At 37.3% G+C, this 23,000-nt stretch overlaps 1 protein-coding gene across 1 annotated transcript in view; it reads right to left on the bottom strand.

Moving 5' to 3' along the window:
* LOC136254977 (hemicentin-1-like) overlaps nt 1–23,000 on the bottom strand; it is an 83,655-nt gene that overhangs the window by 31,224 nt on the left and 29,431 nt on the right. The window contains exon 3 of the mRNA XM_066047697.1: nt 4,729–5,106. Within this exon, the coding sequence (XP_065903769.1) occupies nt 4,729–5,106 (378 nt within the window). The remainder of the gene's footprint in view (nt 1–4,728; nt 5,107–23,000) is intronic.

Here is a 23,000-nt window from a genome sequence, read left to right as displayed (position 1 = left end):
TTGTAGCTGAATTCTGTACAGGTGATTTGTTTGCAGCTGAGCTCTTTACAGAATGGTTTCTTTGTAGCTGAACTCTCTACAAGGTAATTTCTTCTAGCTGATCTCTCTACAGGGTGATTTGTTTGTAGCTGAATTATCTACAAGGTAACTTCTTCTAGCTGATCTCTCTACAGGTTGATTTGTTCGTAGCTGAATTCTGTACAGGTGATTTGTTTGCAGCTGAGCTCTTTACAAAATGGTTTCTTTGTAGCTGAACTCTCTACAAAGTAACTTCTTCTAACTGATCTTTCTACAGGGTAATTTGTTTGTAGCTGAACTATCTACAAGGTAATATCTTCTAGCTGATCTCTCTACAGGTGATTTGTTTGTAGCTGAATTCTGTACAGGTGATTTGTTTGCAGCTGAGCTCTTTACAGAATGGTTTCTTTGTAGCTGAACTCTCTACAAGGTAATTTCTTCTAGCTGATCTCTCTACAGGGAGATTTGTTTGTAGCTGAACTATCTACAAGGTAACTTCTTCTAGCTGATCTCTCTACAGGGTGATTTGTTTGTAGCTGAATTCTGTACAGGTGATTTGTTTGTAGCTGAGCTCTTTACAGAATGGTTTCTTTGTAGCTGAACTCTCTACAAGGTAATTTCTTCTAGCTGATCTCTCTACAGGGAGATTTGTTTGTAGCTGAACTATCTACAAGGTAACTTCTTCTAGCTGATCTCTCTACAGGGTGATTTGTTCGTAGCTGAATTCTGTATAGGTGATTTATTTGCAGCTGAGCTCTTTACAAAATGGTTTCTTTGTAGCTGATCTCTCTACAGGGTGATTTGTTTATAGCTGAATTCTCTACATGGTGGTTTCTTTGTAACTGAACTCTCTACAAGGTAACTTCTTCTAGCTGATCTTTCTACAGGGTGATTTGTTTGTAGCTGAATTCTGTACAGGTGATTTGTTTGCAGCTGAGCTCTTTAAAGAATGGTTTCTTTGTAGCTGAACTCTCTACAAGGTACCTTCTTCTAGCTGATGTCTCTACAAGGTGGCTAGTTTGTAGCTGAACTCTCTACATGGTGGTTTCTTTGTAACTGAACTTTCTACAAGTTGACTTCTTCTAGCTGATCTTTCAATAGGGTGATTTGTTTGTAGCTTCACTCTCTACAAGGTAACTTCTTCTAGCTGATCTCTCTACAGGGAGATTTGTTTGTAACTGAACTCTCTACAGGTGATTTGTTTGAAGCTGAACTTTCTAAATGATGGTTTCTTTGCAGCTGAACTCTCTACAAGTTAACTTCTTCTAGCTGATCTCTCTACAGGGTGATTTGTTTGTAGATGAATTCTGTACAGGTGATTTGTTTGCAGCTGAGCTCTTTACAGAATGGTTTCTTTGTAGCTGAACTCTCTAAAAGGTAACTTCTTCTAACTGATCTTTCTACAGGGCAATTTGTTTCTGGCAGAATTTTCTACAGGGTGATTTCTTTGCAGCTGAACTCTCTACATGGTGGTTTCTTTGTAGGTGAACTCTCTACAAGGTAACTTCTTCTAGCTGATCTCTCTACAGGGTGATTTGTTTGTAGCTGAACGATCTACAAGGTAACTTCTTCTAGCTGATCTCTCTACAGGGTGGTTTCTTTGTAGCTGAACTCTCTAAAAGGTAACTTCTTCTAACTGATCTTTCTACAGGGCAATTTGTTTGTGGCTGTATTTTCTACAGGGTGATTTGTTTGCAGCTAAACTCTCTACATGGTGGTTTCTTTGTAGCTGAACTCTCTACAAAGTAATTTCTTCTAGCTGATCTCTCTACAGGGTGATTTGTTTGTAGCTGAATTCTGTACAGGTGATTTGTTTGCAGCTGAGCTCTTTACAGAATGGTTTCTTTGTAGCTGAACTCTCTACAAGGTAACTTCTTCTAACTGATCTTTCTACAGGGCAATTTGTTCGTGGCAGAATTTTATACAGGGTGATTTCTTTGCAGCTGAACTCTCTACATGGTGGTTTCTTTGTAGCTGAACTCTCTACAAGTTAATTTCTTCTAGCTGATCTCTCTACATGGTGATTTGTTTGTAGCTGAATTCTGTATAGGTGATTTGTTTGCAGCTGAGCTCTTTAAATAATGGTTTCTTTGTAGCTGAACTCTCTCAAGGTAACTTCTTCTAGCTGATGTCTTTACAGGGTCACTAGTTTGTAGCTGAATTCTCTACATGGTGGTTTCTTTGTAACTGAACTCTCTACAAGGTAACTTTTTCTAGCTCATCTTTCTACAGGGTGATTTACTTGTAACTGAATTCTTTACAGGTGATTTGTTTGCAGCTGAGCTCTTTAAAGAATGGTTTCTTGGTAGCTGAACTCTCTACAAGGTACCTTCTTCTAGCTGATGTCTCTACAAGGTCACTAGTTTGTAGCTGAGCTCTCTACATGGTGGTTTTTTTGTAACTGAACTCTCTACAAGGTGACCTCTTCTAGCTGATCTTTCTACAGTGTGATTTGTTTGAAGCCGAACTCTCTACAAGGTAACTTCTTCTAGCTGATCTCTCTACAGGGAGATTTGTTTGTAGCTGAACTCTCTACATGATGGTTTCTTTGTAGCTGAACTCTCTACAAGGTAACTTTTTCTAGCTCATCTTTCTACAGGGTGATTTATTTGTAGCTGAATTCTTTACAGGTGATTTGTTTGCAGCTGATCTCTTTAAAGAATGGTTTCTTTATAGCTGAACTCTCTACAAGGTACCTTCTTCTAGCTGATGTCTCTACAAGGTCACTAGTTTGTAGCTGAGCTCTCTACATGGTGGTTTTTTTGTAACTGAACTCTCTACAAGGTGACCTCTTCTAGCTGATCTTTCTACAGTGTGATTTGTTTGAAGCCGAACTCTCTACAAGGTAACTTCTTCTAGCTGATCTCTCTACAGGGAGATTTGTTTGTAGCTGAACTCTCTACATGATGGTTTCTTTGTAGCTGAACTCTCTACAAGGTAACTTCTTCTAGCTAATCTCTCTACAGGGAGATTTGTTTGTAGCTGAACTCTCTACATGATGGTTTCTTTGTAGCTGGACTCTTTGCAAGGTAACTTCTTCTATTGATCTCTCCACAGGGCGATTTGTTTGTAGCTGAACTCTCTACATGGTGGTTTCTTTGTAGCTGAACTCTACAAGGTGATTTTTTCTAGCTGAACTATCTCTTTCCATAGTTGCATGAACTCCCTACAAGGTAACTTCTTCTAGCTGATCTCTCTACAGGGTGACTTGTGTGTAGCTGATCTCTATACAGGTTTCTTATTTCTAGCTGATCTCTTGAATTCTCTTCAGGGTGACTGTTCTATTAGGATGACTGCTCTATTAGAGTATCTCGATCTCTCACTTGCCGCACCAAGTTGGATTTCGTGTTTTAACTCCGTGGCTTTAAGTCTGATTCTTCTACACCATTGATGAGCCTTTCTAAGATGATTACTCCATCTGTACAACGATTTTCAAAGCATTACCCTAAGCGGTTTATCTGGTAGGCGTGGCAAGCAGTCGTTTTTTTATTAGCTGATCTCGATTGCGTAATTGTTACACACTGTTGGTTTTTTCATTGTATCTTCCTGGTTTTTAGCTCGATTTCTTTCAAACCACAAAAGGTTTGAGGTTCAATAGTTAACCTATTCACCCACCGATTTTCAGCTTCTTCCCATACGTGGTTTACCCTGTAGGCGTGACAACATATTGGTGTTATTTTTCGTGAATAATCGCTGATAACTCTTTGCCTGTTTATCGTATTCCAGCCAAAGTTGGTACCGAGATGCGCCTTTATATCCCCCTTCTGTGTGCCAAATTTCAAGGCAATCGGATATGGCGTTCGAGTTTTATAGCAGTTTTTGTAAGTGTGCGACAAGAAAAAGAAAAATAAGAAGAAAAAAACGAAGAAACTGAGCCAATTTTTGAAGTCGCATATCTCGGGAACGCGCGAAGCGATTTCGCTCAAATTTGGAATGTGGAGTACTGCAGTTGGAGGGAATGTCCACAGCAAAAATCGTCTTGTTTCATCAAGGAAGCACAGAGCTACGGAGGTGCGAAAATTGCGTTTTCTTTCTTCCTGTCAATATACTCACGGGTGTTACGCGCCGGCTTCTTGGGCCGCACGACACACTACCGTGTGTCTTGATTATAACCATTGCATCTTTTTTTCATGACGGTATCTGTAACACAAGCACGTCACCACGGGTGGTGGTGGGGGTGGAGGAAGGAAATTGATATAATTACGTACAGAAAATGGCCAAGTAGGTCATATTATGGAGTCTCCAGCCTCATTATTATACCACTTGTGTCATTAAAGAAATGTACATAGAAAATATCTGGACAACTGTCCAAGTCTGCAGTCTCATGTTTCAAGCGGCCAGTGGCATTACAAGGTGCCAGTGCTTTCCCATTAGAACCAAAACAACACTAAAATCAGTAGCATTGCTGTGTCACCTGCAAATGTGTACAGTATTGGTGTGGCTATCCATTCATGATGAAAAGTGAACTTCACTAGTGTGTGCGTAGATTGACAATTATCAAAAAGGTCTCACATAACAAACCAAGGGGAACTGAACCATGTTAGTGGCTAATCTGAACACAGTGAAACTTTCATGTATGAGGCCCTTTTGCACAGGCAAACTGTTTTAGCCATAGAATTTACTAGACAATTAAAATGGTTGTGGGTAATGTTTTAACACAGTATATAACTATGCAGTGTTCTGTTGTGATGATCTATTACTAAAACTCACTTCTACTTGAAAAATAGACTCCAACTCTAACACTCTCTTCCATCATGCTACTGTTCCTCATCACACATGTGTAAACACCTTCACTATTTGTGTTAAGTGATCTACATAAAAACACATTAATGACTCCAATAAAATTACTAATGGTTGCTCCCTGAGGCTGTATCACAGGACCATTACATCCTCCATCTTCAATCATTGTACTACCAAAAAGTAATCCACCAAGCTCAATGTTATCATTACTAGTAGGTCCCAATCCACTAACACAACGAAATAACAATCCAGTACCCATCGGACTGATTCTTGAATAGTCTCCAATTATGTTGGAAGCAGACACATCACTACTTCCAGTGCTTTCTGGGCCCCCAATAATGGCAATTCCTGTATATAAACGTAACAGTATAAATATAGCACAAAACGGCAAAATTTTTATATAATGCTATATACATAGCTTTGATAAGTTCCACAATATACAGTGGTTGAAGTAACTACAGTATCACATAATGGTTTTCCTTCATATCTATAGCCAGTCACTGGTGATGTTCTTAAAGCAAATACTCTACATAAACTGTATACAAGAATGGTCCCACTTTCATAATTATGTGATAACATTTTTGCAAAAAGGTATACCTTTTTGCACAAAAATCAAATGCATGTTATATGTCGGGAACAGTTTACAAAGCTATTACACCAATGGCAGGTTTAGGGGGTGCATGCCTCTCCAAAATTTTAATATGTGCTAGTTGGAAAGATAGTAGAAGCTACAGCATACAGGCTCAGTTGCAACTAAAGCATACATGAATAATGAAAAGATGGAAAGAGTGAAAAGAGAAGAGCTAATCTCTTCTAGTAAGGGATCAAATTTAGATTTCAGCGGTAAAACTACCCTTTTTATATACGTTAGTTTTCACTGCCGTAAAATCATAGTTGAAGTGGCTCACAATGCCTATTTGATAAGGTTCAGATCATTGCCAAATTCGATCTCAGAAACCTATGTAAGTTTGCAAAATTTCCTGTGAGGGGATTCCCCCAGACCTCCTAGATTAAATGTGCTGTGCATAATAAGTGTGCTTTGTACACTGTACTACTAGTTGTATTAATCAATTGCCACATTTCCACATTTTTTAGCTCCCACTATGGTAGCCCCTACCTTAGTGCACCCCCTCTAGATCCACCCCTGTACACAAACAATTTTACTGGGTCTGCTTTCTGTTCCTGTGTTTCTGGAGCCCTGTAAATCTACAGGTAATGATCTGATATGACTCTGAATGTGCTGGAACAGCTCAGCCAGACAGCACCAGTTGGCTGGATTCTCTCTAGTACTGTCACAAGTGCTCTCAGTAGACACAACGTCTACAAAAAGCCTGGTAACTTCACCCAGCTTCTCACTTTATTTCTTTCTCCTACAAATCACCCACCCACCCACCCACCCACCCACAACCATCAGTCTACCACTTGCAATATTAAAACCAGATCAAAAACACCTTGATCAGATTTTAAGTGGCATTAGTGTACTCTACCAATACATAGATGCCCGTGATTAGCCTCACTCATGATGAAATTGAGCGGGCAGCTTTAGCCAATAACAAAACTATGATTAAAAATTTCAAATGTTATATTCCTATATTGTACAATGTATAATATGAAAAGGAGCCTCTTTGTAAATTGTTCATATACAGTATACTGCAGTTCACTAGTGAATGAGATGGGATTATACGTAGGTATACCGTATTTACTTGGATAAATACCACACCTTCAATAGTAGCCACACCTGATAATCAATTCTGAAAATATTTCAACATTGGTTTCCAGCATTAAATGGTTGTCAAAGTTGAACAGTCACCGTATTGACTTTATGGACATAGGTAAAAATACCTTGACATTTAACCAAGTAAATATGGTATAATTTTATGCCATGCACTCTTGATGATATACTGTATTTTACCTGATATACGAAGTGTCAATGGTTCACTAGTATAGTCAACACCACCAATGGTTGCGATACAAGTGATGGTACCAGCATCCTCTGCAGTTAGATCATTACCAGTTACACTTTGTGTTGTCTGACCAGTAGGAAAACATGTTGGATTACCACTATTATGAGCTGTGTTCGTGTAACATCTTGTAGTGTTCCAATGGTAGTTGGTCACTGTAGGTGTTGATCCATCACTTGTTATCACCATACATGTCAGAGTTACACTACTCAATATAGGATAGTCAAATGTGTTAGTAGATCCACTAACTAGAGTACCAGCTGGATTACTGATTATCATGACTGTAGCATCTGTATAGATACAATTTTATATGCATAATACCTGTATAAATGCTACACGTGTACCATATACTATAGAGTGGCAGCATATATGCAGGGGCATCAGAGTAGGTCCGGCAGACCCGGCAATTGCCGGACCAATACTTGCCAATAGTAAGATCGATATACTCTAATAGAGCAGTCATACACTCTAATAGAGCAGTCAGGTACTCTAATAGAACAGTCAGTTGCTGAATTACACTATATAACAAGTTGATGTTGTGCTACTTCTAAAAACCAGGTGCCATGCAGCTAGCTAACTCATCTGGAATAACCATAGACAGTATATACTACTATGAATTAACCAACTATGTATTACTACTTTACAATAGTGTTGTGCAATAATATAATTAGCTATTTCTCGTATTTCGTAATTCATGAAATATTCGTAATTCGTTCAATTATGTTGCTATGCACTGCTAAGGAAGCGTTTGTTAAATAAACCGCTTTTACCAACATATTACGCACAAAACTATCTTCTAAACTGTTTTATAGTGTGACTAACGTGTTTTTTCCCACAAATTCTCTCGACAAAGCCTCAAAGCTGCTCTTCATTTTCGTTCGCGTACGTAAGAGATACGCCCCCTTTCAACTCGAAGCGATAGGCTATTCCTGGCAGTGTACGAGGCCTGCACCGTTGTTTTTCAGTTGCTAAATGCCTGAAAACCTCAAGGGGAAGGTAGTCTGAGGAAAGTCACCACACCCGTATTTCAGTCCGCCGAAAAGAAACCACCTCAGAGCAAAGTTCACCTGTGCAAAAGTTTAATACAGACTTCATTTCACTTTTACTTCTTACGTAAAAGCTGCTTTTATCGTTATTAAACGATTTTGCTCACGTGGGTGCGTACGGACAAACATAGGTAGATAGGTAGATAGGTAGATAGGTAGATAGATAGGTACACACACACACTTTTACGAAAACAATTTCAGTAAACCATATAACAGGTAATCTAAGGATGTAGTACACCACCACAATCTGTGTGAAAGTTTTAGTTGCCTGGCCAATCCAAGATTGCTTCCTACTCCCCTGATATGTATAGTAAGGGTCACCCACTTTGTAATGTTTCATTTTTCAAGCTACATGTTGGTATACTATAAATTAAACACACACTGTTCCACTTCTAGTGTTCAGGTTTGCCTTAGAGCATAGAGCATACATCAGCAAAGCGATGTGTATACTTGTGCATATTAATGGTCACAACACATGTGCATGTGTCCTGCACTTATGTAAGTTCAACTCATCCACATAGCATAAGCTTGTATTTAATAATACAATGTATGAAATTTAATTTGAGTAGCGATCAAGCGAGGGAGGTCAGGAAGTAGGGCTAGGAATTAAATATCCACTATATTATAGCTGCAGGTATAGATGATCTTCCTTGTTTCATTGATTTTTATTTCTGTGTCCCTACTCCAATGTAAATTTTTAGATTTTCCTTACGCTTGTTTGTTTTGTTTATGTTTTTATCATAATAAAATAATCCACACAAAAACAGCCAAACTGTGAAAAAATGGTGCGGCCTTAAAAAGCCTGGGTGAAAAAAGTTGTGAAATCAATGGTGGCGGCCAAGAAATGGCTGCAATGATGTTAATGCTAATAAATTTTAACAATGCACACAGCCATTATTAAATTTTTTAGCATTAACATCATTGCAGCCATTTCTTGGCCGCCACCATTGATTTCACAACTTTTTCACCCAGGCTTTTTAAGGCCGCACCTTTTTTTCACAGCTTGGCTGTTTTTGTGTGGATTTCACTCCTTTTTGTACTTTATAAGGCCCAAAAACCAGCCTATGGCTGACTTTGAGGTTTGTTTTCACTCACATATCTTCTTTTCTATGTAGATACAATGATGATTATTGAAGACAGACTTATAAATGTATTTCATTGCATGATTTAATTCAATATTTGATAATATTATTGTAATACTCTAATAGAGTGCACATTTTTTTGAGGACTTCTAATAGAACATACATAGAATGTTCTAGAACAATCTAGTACTTCTATTGGTAGATCTATGAAATTACAAATGTTTGATTATGAGCAGATTTCAACTAGAAATTTCATTTATAAAGCAGAAATTAAGTGAGGTGATCAGCCAAGGTAGCAGTGGTTCAATGGTTAAGGATGCAGGTGTTAGGTATGGAGGTCCCTGGTTCGAACTCTGGTAAGTTTTTTTTGACATTTTTTGCACACCTTTTTTACCCCGCGGTGACTGTTCTATTAGAGTATCTCGATCCCGAGATTTTACACATGCTTAGTTTTTGCTTTATAACTTTGTCGCTGTAACTCTATTGCTATTCAAACTATTAAAAGGCACTGCTACGATGATCAGCCTATCTATACACCAATTTTCAAGTTATTTCTTTACTTGGTTTACCCTGTAGCCGTGACAGAAGTTTGATCTTTTTTTACGTGAATAAACGTTCATAACTCCTTGAATATTACTCAGATTCACAACAAACTTAGTACGTGAATCCACCGTTACGCACTCTTCATTTGTGCCAAAAATCGTGGCAATCACGTTACACATTTGCATTTTATAGCAATTTTTGCTAAGTGTGCGAAAATAAATCGAAGCCCCCGTAGCCCCCCATACGGCATAAGAAGAAAAAAACGAAGAAATTAAAACAAACTTGTGAATGCCCATATCTCGCAAATGACTGTTGCGAATTTAATCAAATTTTCTGTGTGGCATACCCTACTTGGGGTACAGCCATAATGCAAAAATGGTGTGCTTTGGAGAAGGGGCCATGGAGGTATGCACACATGAAAAAGCTGTTTTCTTTCTTCCTGTAAATATACCCACGGTGTGGTCGCCGGCTTTCTTGGCTGCACGACACACTACCATGTGTCTTGACTCACGGTGTGGTCGCCGGCTTTCTTGGCCGCACGACACACTACCGTGTGTCTTGATCTAATCAAACCAGCCAAGCTGTAAAAAAAGGATGCAGCTTCCAAAAAAGCCTGGGTGAAAAAAGATGTGAAATCCAAGGTGGCGACCTGGAAATGTCTGTGATGGTACAGTAGGTTAATGGCAAAATATTTAATAACAACAATTCAAGTGAAGTGAATTTGTGTTGCCTCCTCCTAGGATTCGGCACCAATTTGACCTGATTGTTGTTATTAAATTTATTGCCATTAATGTACAATTACAATCATTTCTTTGGCTGCCACCATAGATTTTATCATCTTTTTCACCCTGGCTTTTTGGCAGCTGCATCCTTTTTTACGGCTTGCTGTTTTTTTATTAGATATCACTTCTTTTTGTAATTTCATACTTAAAGCCACCTTATAGTCAGCTTTGGGTATTTCTTTTTTTCTTTACTACAGGAACCAGCATTATGAAGGAGAAGATATTTGATTAGTTACATGTACATTTAACAGTATCATTTAGAAATCATTACAATCGTGTTGATTAATCAAAACATCAACCATAGCTATACAGGCTAAATTGTTTGCAGTTGACTATATCTCCATAGGAAAATTTGTATGTAGCTGAAATTTCTACAGGGAGACTCACAACATAGCCAGCTGTACTCATAGACTACAGTTTGTAGTTGAACTCTCCAAAGAATGATTCATAATCTAACTAAACTCTCTACAGGAAGAGTTGCAATGTATGTAGCTAAACTTTCTACAGGATAATTTTCTTGTACATAAATTCTCTACAGGGTGACTTGTGATGTAACTGAACTCTCTACAGGGTGACTTGTTTCTAGCTAATCTCTCTACATAATTTGTTTCTACCTGATATCTCTACAGGATGACTTGTTTCTAGCTGAACTCTTTACAGAGGGTGATTAGAATTGTCTACAGGGTGGCCTGATTTGTGTAATTAAGGTGACTTGTGTCTAGCTGCTAAAGTAGTGGACATACCAAATTTGAGGTAAATTGCTTGAAGCATTCTCGAGATATGAGATTTTAAAAATTAGCTTAGTTTGTTTTTTTGTTATTATTTTTTTCTTTTCCCATAGAACGTGATCATAATATCTGATTACCTTGAAATTTGGCCCACAGAAGGGGAGTATAAAGATGCATCTTGGTATACCTTAGGTTGAAATACAATAAACAGCCATGGAGTTATTATTATAGCAATTATTCACAAAAAAAATAACACCAATGTGTTGTCACGCTTACAGTGTAAGCCACTTATTGGAAGAAGCTGAAAATTAGTATGTGAATAGGTTAACTACTAAACCTCAAACCTTTTGTGGTTTGAAAGAAATTGAGGCCAGAGAGATGTGATTTCTTAATGTCTATTTGTACCGTGACCAACTGCAAGTGAGTTATAGATTACTTTGAAACTGTGTGCATCAAATTAGCTATGGCTTGTTGTAGTTTGGTTGTTCGCCATTTCCACCCGTTTGCCGCTTTCTTGACTGGGACTATTCTTTGGCACGTCCTTCCCATCACACCCTCTGGTTTGGTACAATTGAGTGTTCCTGTAGTATCTACATTGATGGAAGATTACAGTAAAGCATCATTCATGAAGATGATCAGGCGACTGACTCTCAAAGTAGAGCTGATTCTTCAAATATAAAGGTCTCAAGATCAGCAGAAGAGCTGGAAGACTGCTATACGTACGGTGCTAGGAAAAGCTGTATAAAGCTGGGAAGATAGTTTACACAAACACTTCTAGGATAGCATTAAGCTGCTAAAATCAGTAGCCTTACATACGTATAGCTAAGTGTAGCTACGTGCAGTCCATGCTATTTACATAACAAGTATATAAATGTATATTGAAGGCCCTATAGATGGGTGGTACTTTACTATTTATAGGGGCCTCCAATTTGCCTAGGGCCTCCAATTTGCCTAGGGCCTCCAGAATGCTAAAGCTGGCCCTGGGTGAATGGCTTCTGCAGGATGTGGTATGTGGTATCCATCTCCAATGTAGCTATGTTTTCACCTTCTACATAATAGACTGTGTCAACCAAACAACTGTAGAAATAACAAAAATTAAACTTCAACAGGTTTGGTACTGAATCGAAATTTGGTTGGTTGAAAATATGCCTTGTAAAGATGCAAAAAGATTACACAATAGAGTGAATGCTTTAATAGAGAGTTGTGTGGTAATTTAACTTGTGTGTTACAATAGCTCAAAAGAAGAATTACAAAATGATTATTCATAGCTACTACACCTTACATGTTTTATGAAATTCTCAGAAATTTAAATGCTACTACACGCATAACTTTTGAGCATATTACTGTACAGAGCAATACAATATACATTCTTTTGATGCCAAGAGTCATTCGGCAAAATAGCAGGAATATCACATTGACAGATTTCTCAAATCATGCGTACACAAGAATTATACACAAATACATTGACACTTGCTTACTGGTACTAAAAAGAGCATCAAGAACAATGTCCAAACTATCACTTCCAATAGGATTAGTTACAGTACATCTGTAAGTCCCAATATCACTACTACTGAAGTTACTAATGCTGTAGATAGTCTGGAAGACTGCAGCAGATCCAGTGTGAGTCACGCTTGTAGTAATGATGTTGTTTTGTAGTTCTATTCCATCCTTCATCCAAGTAAAAGTATCTGGTGGTGAACCTTCTGAAGTGCATGTTAATGAAACCGAATCACCCAGTGCAGCATGGATTGTTTGTGATGTTGTAGTCAAAACAGGTGAAGCTATAAAATGTGAGATCATTACAACAAGTGAACATCAGTACAAGGATCACCAATTCATGTATTAAAACAAGTAGCAACATTATTCTCTATGCTCAAGAACCAATGTTAGCTGATTCTACTTTTGTTAAAGTGGCACCTTATTTTGTGGCTATGCCATACATATATGGCAATATGTGCAGATCCCTATTATTACAAGTACACAGAAAAATTTGGAATTTTCAACTAGAGTAGGGACCATAGCACACCGATAAAAAGTACTGAAACAAGCTGGAGTAGTGCACGATATTAAATCACAGTAAAACAATAAGAAGTATTATATTCCTACTGTGCATTTCCATTATGGTATCTTGAGCTCTATTTCTTGCCATAGTTATAATAATGTCTGAGATCTGTGTTTGGCAGTATTTTAGGTGCTCTGCTAACTAAATTTTACCAACATTGATTAATACCTCCACATACTTACAGTAGCAAGTCACACGCATGCCTCAAATACATGTAAATAAGCACAAACCACCATTGTGGGTAATTTACCTTAGCAACAATGCTGGTTAGCCACTGTTTTTTTTTACATTGGACAACATTGATTATGCACTATACTTCTGACTAGATCCATGCAGTCACTATCTAATACAACGTTTTGTTTACATTGGAAAACACAGCACTAGTTAAAGTGGCACCTGGTACGTGTTTGGCAAATCCAGTTGACAATTTGATATCCTACTATCTAACTTTGAATGAGACTACAGTACCTGACATCATCATTTAAACACACTGTGAAAGTTCTCTATACTTTTAACTCTAGCCCGAGGGGTCAGCTATGAATGTGATAAACTTCTTTTGCTTTTTGACAATTTTCAGCATACACTTTACTATAAATCTCTGTGTGTAAATCACATAAATCTCATAGGCAATTTTTGCTCATTGCGGACCCCTAGCACTCTGGCCAATCATTCACTCACGTTCTACATTCAGTCTTTAACCCTTAAACCCGCAGAGAACTTTTCGGAAATGCGTGTTTACACAATATGGGCACGCATGGCAACACTAGGTGGATTAACTTAACTCTTACAGCCTACAAATACACATAGATTAAAAGTGTGTTTTCTGGGCTACTTGAATAAGGTTAAATGAACACTGTAACTACAATGGCTTACTTGTTATGAAGCAGTGAACAGCGATGAATCGCATCTCCGTGTTTCTAAATTCTTGCCACATGTTTAATTTCGATTATGGATTTACTGATGTGAGTCATATATGGCCTGATGCAAAATTTCACGACGAATTGAATGGAAGTTGTTGCAAGGCGATAGGATCAACTACCGTTGAGTTATCAACCATTTTATAAAGGTATGTAATGGGTTTGCGTGTTTCTTTACTGAAAAGTTATTTTTTACGGCTAGTTTTGACCTGACCATTTAGCGTTAGGGTAAAACCCTAGGTATCATTTTAATCCTTGCTATATCACAAGTAGAATAATGTAATTTGCATAGCCATAGGATGGACACTTCGAAAGTTACAGCGCTTTGTGTAAAGCATACGTATTTATTAAGTTTAAATCCAGTTTTCTGGATTATGCGGGTTAAAGGGTTAATTCCATAAATGGCTAGTTAGTAGAGCGGCTAAGCAACAAATTTATGATGAAATTGTTAGTTTATTTTGTGACAAAAGCACCAAATTTTCTGTAGAAGTTGAGTAAGGTATACTAAATCATTTGAGATATAGTGCCACATCAAAATCATTTCCTCAGGGCATGTTTTAAAACTTTAAAACTAAGTTATAAGCCCATTTATATCTGGTAAGGAAACCGTACAAGTGCTTTCAAATTTTTTTTCCCCTTAAATAGCATGAACTTGTTTCAAATTTACAGGTGTAATCAGAAAATCCTCAAAATGTGGTAAAATAACCTGTTTTAAACACTTGTAATGGAGCCAGCATTTCAGTGTTAAAAGTACCAGTACGGTCCAACAGAAATAATGTATTGTACATATATGGCTTCATATACTGTAACCCTCTGTGCTTATCAACATGGCAAGCTAATGACCTGGATGGGCACCTCCCTTGATCAGCTTTTGGATGTGACCATCCCTTGCTTGTGTATTCAGATGCAAAATTTCAGTACATCCACTATTGAGCCAGCTTGAGTACTTTTATGGCTTCCCAATACATTTTAATTTTTAGGCTCTTTGAGTGTGATATGATTAGTAATTTTAATGGCACCATATCTAATATGAAATAGTATGAATTAAGCAAATGTTGTACCAAGTTTGTTGCTTTTATCGAAGTGAACAATTTTATCACTTAGCCGCTCTACTAAGTAAATTTGGTCACTTCTATTTCTTTAACTTGCATATAAGATGTCAACTCTTTTAAATTGGCACAGCTTGAATAAAATATGCACAGTGTAGAGTAAATGGCTTCCATGTCCAATCAAGCCAAGCTAGCCATCCCGTTTGATGAAACCAGGCCAGCACAGTACAGTATCCAGTAAGCACATTAAAGTGATTATAGATCTTGAAGAAGAACCCTAACAATTGCAGGGGCAGATCCAGAAGCTGGCAAGGGGAGGATCACAAGGGCAATTGGAAACAGTGGAAACGGAAACCGGAAATAGAAAGTGGAAATGGAAAACGGAAATGGTCAAATCATCATATAAACGTGCCCTAGAGTGAAACCTTTGTTTAGTGGCCACCTCTTATCTTATAAGACCACCTCCATACAAAGACCACATTGTAATTAGATCTCAAAAATAGGTGACCTTATAAGACTATTTCATGGTCCGCTGAAAGACCACCCTCTTTACAAAGATCACATCTCGTAATAATAGCTAAGATTCTAAGTATGTATTCCATAACTTCATCAAAACAGCTAGGCTCTTATGGCAAAATCTCACTTAGTGTCACTTTTAAAGACCACCTCTGTACAAAGATCACTTCTATACAAAGACTATAGTGTAATTAGGTAGGTAAGGCCACTTTGTGGTCACCTTTTATAAAGGCCACCTCTTTACATGGTAATATTTGATAAGCTTCAAACATGTATTTCATGATTTTTAGAAAGAGGTCAATGTCATCTCCCATATTTTGGTCCACACTTCACTCACGTCATCTACCATTATTGCTTAGTTTGTACCAGAATGTGCCAAGTCCTTAGTCTATGCAAGTAAAATGTGGCTAGTACACTACAATTTATATATTGTATCAACAAAAAATGGGGTCTCATAAAGAGATGACCTTAACAGTGTAGTATTTTTTAGCTGACCTAGCTGTTTTAATAAGTCTTGAAATCAATGATTGGAACCTAGGTATTGTTACAATGTGGAGAGGTGGTCTTTATAAAAAGGTGGTCTTTATAAAAAGTGACCATGAAGTGGTCTTGTAAGGTCAGTATGCCTTAGCCATCTTTGAGATCTAATTACAAAGTGGTCTTTGTATGAAGGTGGTCTTTATAACAAGGTGGTTTTTAAGAGGTGGCCACTAAATAAGGGTTTTTACTCTAGGGTACATTTATATGATGATTTGACCATTTCCATTTTCCATTTCCACTTTCCATTTCCGGTTTCCATTTCCACTGTTTCCAATTTCCCGGATCACAAACAGGCTAGTTATAGGTGGTTATGCTCTTGCATAGTTGCTCTATTTTTGAAACAGCAATAACCTCCCCTTAGAAGGTTGATTTTTGTAGATGGTTGTGAAGTTTTAAAAGCTGTTTAATTAAAAAGCTACAAAATATATTTATTTACAAGCCAAAGGTATCTTTAATTTTCTGTTGAGCTTCCTAGAGACTGTAATGATGTTGACATCTCAATAAAACTCTTTTTTGAGGTAAAAGATCTTTAGCACAAGAAATGATTCCATTATAAATAAGCACACTGACCATAATTATAATTATAATCACTCATTTATCAGTATGAACCAGGTAGTGAGTAGTAAGTACAGAAAATATAACAAAGAAAGGGGAACTGAACCATGTTAGTGTGCTAATGTGAACAGAGTGAAACTTGCCCTTTTGTACAGACAAATGCTAACTGTTTTAGCCATAAAAGTAATAGTTACTAGACAAATGAAATGATTGTAGGTAATGCAGTATACGACTATGCAGTGTTCTATTGTGATCATCCACTACTAAAAGTCCACTGAAACTTACTTCTACTTGACAAATAGACTCCAACTCTGACACTCTCTTCCATCATGCTACTGTTCCTCATCATACATGTGTAGACACCTTCACTATTTGTGTTTGCGCTAAGTGATCTACATAAAAACACATTGATGACTCCAATGAAATTACTAATGGTTGCTCCACGAGGCTGTATCACAGGACCATTACATCCTCCACCTTGAATCATTGTACTACCAAAAAGTAATTCACCAAGTTCGATGTTATTATTACTAGTAGGTCCCAATCCACTAATACAACGGAATAGCAATCCAGTACCCATCGGTCTGATAACTGAGTAATCCTCAATTATGTTGGAAGCAGACACATCACTACTTCCAGTGCTTTCTGGGCCCCCAATAACGGTAATTCCTGTATATAATACAAAAAATGCCACAGGTAGTCTACTACACGTTTACAGGCCAAGAAACTTACACAATACAATACTACCTGTACATGTAGTACGTACCACCTCAAAAACACCTTCGCTGTAAAAAAAGGCGCGTCCAAGAAACTACAAGTACCTGTAATCCAATGTAATTAAAACAGCTCAGTTGTAGGGAAAGACTTCATAAAAGTAAAAATAACTGGTAACTTAAAGAGCTGATATCTGGAGCGGCCATGAATCAATCTTACTCATACTAAATTTTTTTAATCCATGCAAGAACACCTTGCATTGGCTGTAAAAAAGTGCACCCATGAAAGTAATGGGCAATTGAAATAGCTGATGTATAGAGCAAAAAAAAAGGCGGCCAAATTACCAGCCAATTAGAGTTAAAAGAAATTAATTTATGATGCAGCAAGAGTGAATGTAGAACACAGCTGAAAGATAAAGGTTCCATGTTAAACTTTTTGTTAATTCCAATTAGTTGTATATCAGCATTCATTCTTGGCCGCTTCAGATATCAGCTATTTCAATTGCCCATTACTTTCATGGGTGCACTTTTTTACAGCCAATGCAAGGTGTTCTTGCATGGATTAAAAAATTTTAGTATGAGTAAGATTGATTCTTGGCCGCTCCAGATATCAGCTCTTTAAGTTACCAGTTATTTTTACTTTTATGAAGTCTTTCCCTACAACTGAGCTGTTTTCAATTACATTGGATTACAGGTACTTGTAGTTTCTTGGAAGCGCCTTTTTTTACAGCGAAGGTGTTTTTGAGGTGGATATCACTCATTTTTGTTATAGTGATAGTCCCACTGGGGGAACAACAAAATTGTTAAAAATTTAATGGTAACATTTAGATGACTGATATTGGGAAATTAGCAATAATATTATTATCTTGGAGAGTCAAACATGTGCACCTGTCATCTTGTTTGACAAAGGCATGCACATTACAGACTGTTCACACTGTAAATTTGGAAGTATGAATTTACAGTGTAGAATAGACAGACTGTTCTATAGATTTATGTTTACCCTGTGGCATTCATTTACTATTTACAACATCTCACATCTGTGGTAAATGCTTTAGATTATGCTCATAATTAGCAAGTGCCTAATTAATTCACAATTACTACACAGCTAGCTATTGACTGTTCAATTAGAGTACGTTTATCTTTTTTATAATATTATTTACAAAATATATCTGTGGAATACTTCATGCAGGAATCTTATGCTCAAACTTAGCTAAGTGTTAACTGGGTGCATAATAAATTACTACACAGCTAGCTGTGCATAATTTTTACTGAATTCATAATACAGACAATTTATTGCACAAGCACTGATTGTTGGTAATACGAGACAGCTATAGTGATCTTACTTAGTTCACTGCAGCTATATACATGTAAGTCTCAGATTACATTTCTGATCAAGTGTTTTTGTGTTGTGGCACTGTAGGGAAACACTATGCATCTCCTCATCTCAATAACTGCATCATCATCATAATTATTTAGATCAACTGTTGTAACTGGATTGACAAGGTGTACTGATTTTCTAGTCAAATAAAATCAATAAAGAGGGATCAGTAAAGAGGATGGAGGGAAACCAACAAAATACCAGATAATTGAACAAGAATTATAGGAGGAACAGTCACAATGCACTTAAATAAAACATCTCAATTAATGTTCAAAACTCTTTACTGATACAATAACCATGAACTCTGCTCTGACAATTATCTTATCATTGTGTAGAACATCATATAATTTGATTCTTAGTGTGGAGCTAGAGCCTTACATTTCCCAGGCCTCATAGTACATGGAATAGCAATTTATACCAGCAGATGAAAGAATATCTTGTATATGCAACCTGAAAGCTAAACCCTAGTGGGATAGCATTTCTAAATAAATACATAATTATAGTCATTATTATCAAGAGTCCATGCAAGCATACAACAAGTGTTCATTTTAATATGGGACTATAACTATCTTTTGGACAATGTATATAGGGCATCAGAAGATACAACCAGTGTATTGAGATCTAAGCCTTTTTGACTGGAATTAAACAAACTTTCAAACTTGATGAAGCAAATTCGGTCACTGAAGGACTAGCTAAAAGTTGCAGTATACTTAGCTAAAATTTTCTCAGGGAGTATGTCCCAGAGGCCCAGACTATATAGACCAGTTGACTTAGCCTTAGCTACCACTTTCACCTTACTCTGGTGCCCCCGATGTATCAGCAACATAATAGTAGCTATAGAAAAAGCTAGTTAATGCCATAGGCATAGCTAGGGGCGGGAATTTGCCCTACCATTATGCATTCTTCTATGCGACCATATATGCATCATCACACCTATAGCTAGGCTATAGTACACACGTACCGTAATGCTGAGTCATGACTAAGGACAAGTACCACACAAGACTGACAATTATCATGTGATCTATTTAGGGGAAGTCCCATGGAATGTCCCTGCAACACCCTAAGTGGACACACGTGATACGCGGTTTTAATTAAGATTGAACAAATGTTGTTTAAAATGGCAGTCCAAGAAGGAGAATGAGAGTAACGAGACTGAGTAATCAACATTAAGTCTTGTTGTAACTGGATTTCATTTCATGGTGAGGTGTACTTTAATGCAGAGGCCGTACACCGTTGTTGAAGTATGAAAGAACCCGTGAAAGACTACAAGTCTGGAGTGGAGGTTAACGAAACTGATTAGATCGAGGATTAGATCAACATCGACACACACCGATTAACCGCATTTGCAGTATTTTAGAGTCCCGCCAGGCGAAAACTCCTAGTACTGTAGCTCCACTAGCTCGTATTTATCTCATGGCGAGATTGTAGTGACAAGGTGTATGGACCAATTACCAAAAAACCGTGGCTATCTTATCATTTGCCACTTACATCATCATCAGAAGTCTTGGGAACTTTAGCTGCAGATGAAAAGTCAGTAAGCAAATCTGTGTCAGATACTGATGTTTGTATGAAAAGGTATACCCATTCACATGTTCTGGTCTAAATTACTGAATTTATGTACAGTGAAACATGAAGAAGTTTGCTGCATGGGATGGACATTATTTTGTTTAATCACGGAACACTGTCATTTTCACAAACTAACCTGCAGAACTATTTCACAGTGCTTTTGTTCAATTGTAACAATAATGTAGTGAAGGTTAATAATGGCTGTCAAGACATCAAAATAGATTAGAGCATTCCTTTCCAAATATCTGTCGCCATAGAAAAAGTAAGTGATTTTCAACCTTAAAATGACGAGCTTAAATTTCCTGATTTCCTTCTGCTATAGCTCATCTTAATCACTATTCACTGTTTCCAAATCTGGTTCGGAATCTAAGGTATCTATCACGTGTCGTGGGTTATTACGCCTTTTATTGCATGACCCCAAAATGCTCAATACAAAATGTATGGGGGAATTTGCTACACCTGGTCAGTTTAGACCATTTTGACAAGCCAAAATTTCCGTGAATTGGAGGCATCATTGTACTCGCAGAGAGTTGCTCTACATATATCAAATTCAGAAAGTTACTGAACAGACTTGAGGTAGGTGGTACACGATACTTAATTTTTATTGATTTTTCAATTGAAATGTATTGGACACGCTGTTCCAGCTGGCATTTTTGCCATGAACAAAAGTATAGCGAATGTCTGCAAACTTCTTGATATGCCTGTCTATTCAGGTCTCTGTGTAACAATGCAACTGTTTAAATGAATAAAATGTTTATTTTGTGTAAAAAGTGATAAATTTAAGTGTATTGCATTTAATGCTCACCTATCTGTTTTTACAGGCAATCTAGTCATAGTGATTCACCCACTAACAGTGGATGCGGTTGTAATACTTAATTCTGGACCAGGTAGGACCTTTATTAGTATTGTGAATTTCATACGATTGGTCTCTTGTGTTGTCAGATTACAGCAAGTTGTGTTTTGTTGTGGTGACCATAAACCCAGCTCTAGTGATAATTGGCCAGTTGTCTGATTAGCAGCTTTGACTTCAGGTGTGTGTACAAGCTCTCAGCAATTGCTTTATAAGTTGTACTTTAATGCACTAGTGTAACTTAATGTTATTTAAGATCAGGTATTGGTTGTAAAATGGGTTAAACAATATTGTCAGGTATTCACTTAGCTTAAAAGTGGGAATTGGTACAATTGCAATCCTGAATTTCCTGTTGTATAGCTAAGAAATATATTTACCATGTTGTACATTCTGTTTGGTGGCCACTTGTTGTTTGACAGGTCTCACGTTTACGTACTTAGGCACGAAAACACATTTACGTTACCTCTGGTACACAGTGGCGGATCTAGAAATTTCAGAGGGGGTTTCAGATTCCACTCAACTTCAGCCTAACAAAAAGTCGAAGACCAAAAAAAAAAAGGTCACAACCTGCTGTAGAACGTTGTAATTGTGATTTCAAAGGCTAAAGTATGAAATTTTTCATTTTATACCCATATGACGACTCGTCAATAAATTTTGGACGTGCTATTTCCAGAGAGGGTTTCAGCTGAAACCATTGCAACCCCCCTGTATCTGCCACTGGTACACCAGATTCACTTATAGTCTTAAATATAATTTTTTTAATGTTTAATTCAGTGCCTGCTTGTTCTTTTACAGGGCTCACTTAATGTTGTATCATCATGCAGATATCCAAGAAATAATCACTTGGTGTTAAACTGATGTTTATTAAAATTTTTGTTATGTGTTGTAATAGCATTGTTATATGTTTACTCTACCGCAAGAAATTTTCATGAATTTTGCAGCCATCTTATCCACAATTAGAATTGCCTCATTTGTTCTGTCACGGCAGTTCATACTTCCACAAAGCACCATCAGTTTAAGGTGGAGTGTAGTGGCTTTCATTATGTACGTAAACTAATGTAGGGCAACAAAATTTTGTCTGGAAAGTGGTTTGTGGTTTGTGACTGTACATGAGTTTTCAGTGGTCATTCCACACAACTTACAAAATATTTCTTGTATCATAAGTGGTGCATGGCACTAAATGGAGTATTGACTAATGATTTATGGTGTCTGTACATTCTTCACGCTTTCACACCTTGTATATAAGACATCTGCCGATTATAAATGTTCGCATGGGACGTGGAACTAAATGGACTCTAAAAGATTTCTGCTCAAAACGCCTTCCCTAGGGAACTTACGGGTCTGCACGCTTTCACAACTTGTTTGTCAGACATTAGGGCTTGTGTCCACATCGTGTCTTTAAAAGTTATTGTAGGGATTACAGGTTTGAATGGAGAAAATACGCTTAGGGCCAACCAGAATTAGATAATGTCAGGCCTAGATGGCCGGTACAAACACGGGTAAAATGACTGGTATAACGTGACGATACGTGTAACACAAGGTAGAGAAATAAAGTAAAATAAAAAAAATTATGTCTAAATACGGCTATATTTTTTTTATTTTAGCAAGGTCGCAAGAAAACGACAACTAAAGATTTTTTTATTATATAACGCAATACAAATCCATTGAGAGATGTTGCATAATCCAGGACTAATTTTGCAAAACCGACCCTACACGTAAATAACTCACAGTAGTGGCCGCATCTTTTAATTGGGCATGCGCTTCGTAGTTTCTTGGCCGCGCGCCTCACTACCGTGAGTCTTGATTAAACTGCAAAATGTTTATATACTATAATTGTTACATATCTTTGATGGGATACAGTATATGTTGTTGAGAATCTATTATCAAGACACACGGCAGTGTGTCGTGCGGCCCAAGAAGACGGCGCGCCACACCGTGAGTATATTGACAGGAA

This window comes from Dysidea avara, chromosome 5 (genome assembly GCF_963678975.1).
Source record: "Dysidea avara chromosome 5, odDysAvar1.4, whole genome shotgun sequence".
NCBI classification, from domain to species: Eukaryota; Metazoa; Porifera; class Demospongiae; order Dictyoceratida; family Dysideidae; genus Dysidea; species Dysidea avara.
The sequence above is the reverse complement of the archived record's forward strand: the minus strand, read 5'-3'. Positions and strand labels throughout refer to the sequence as shown.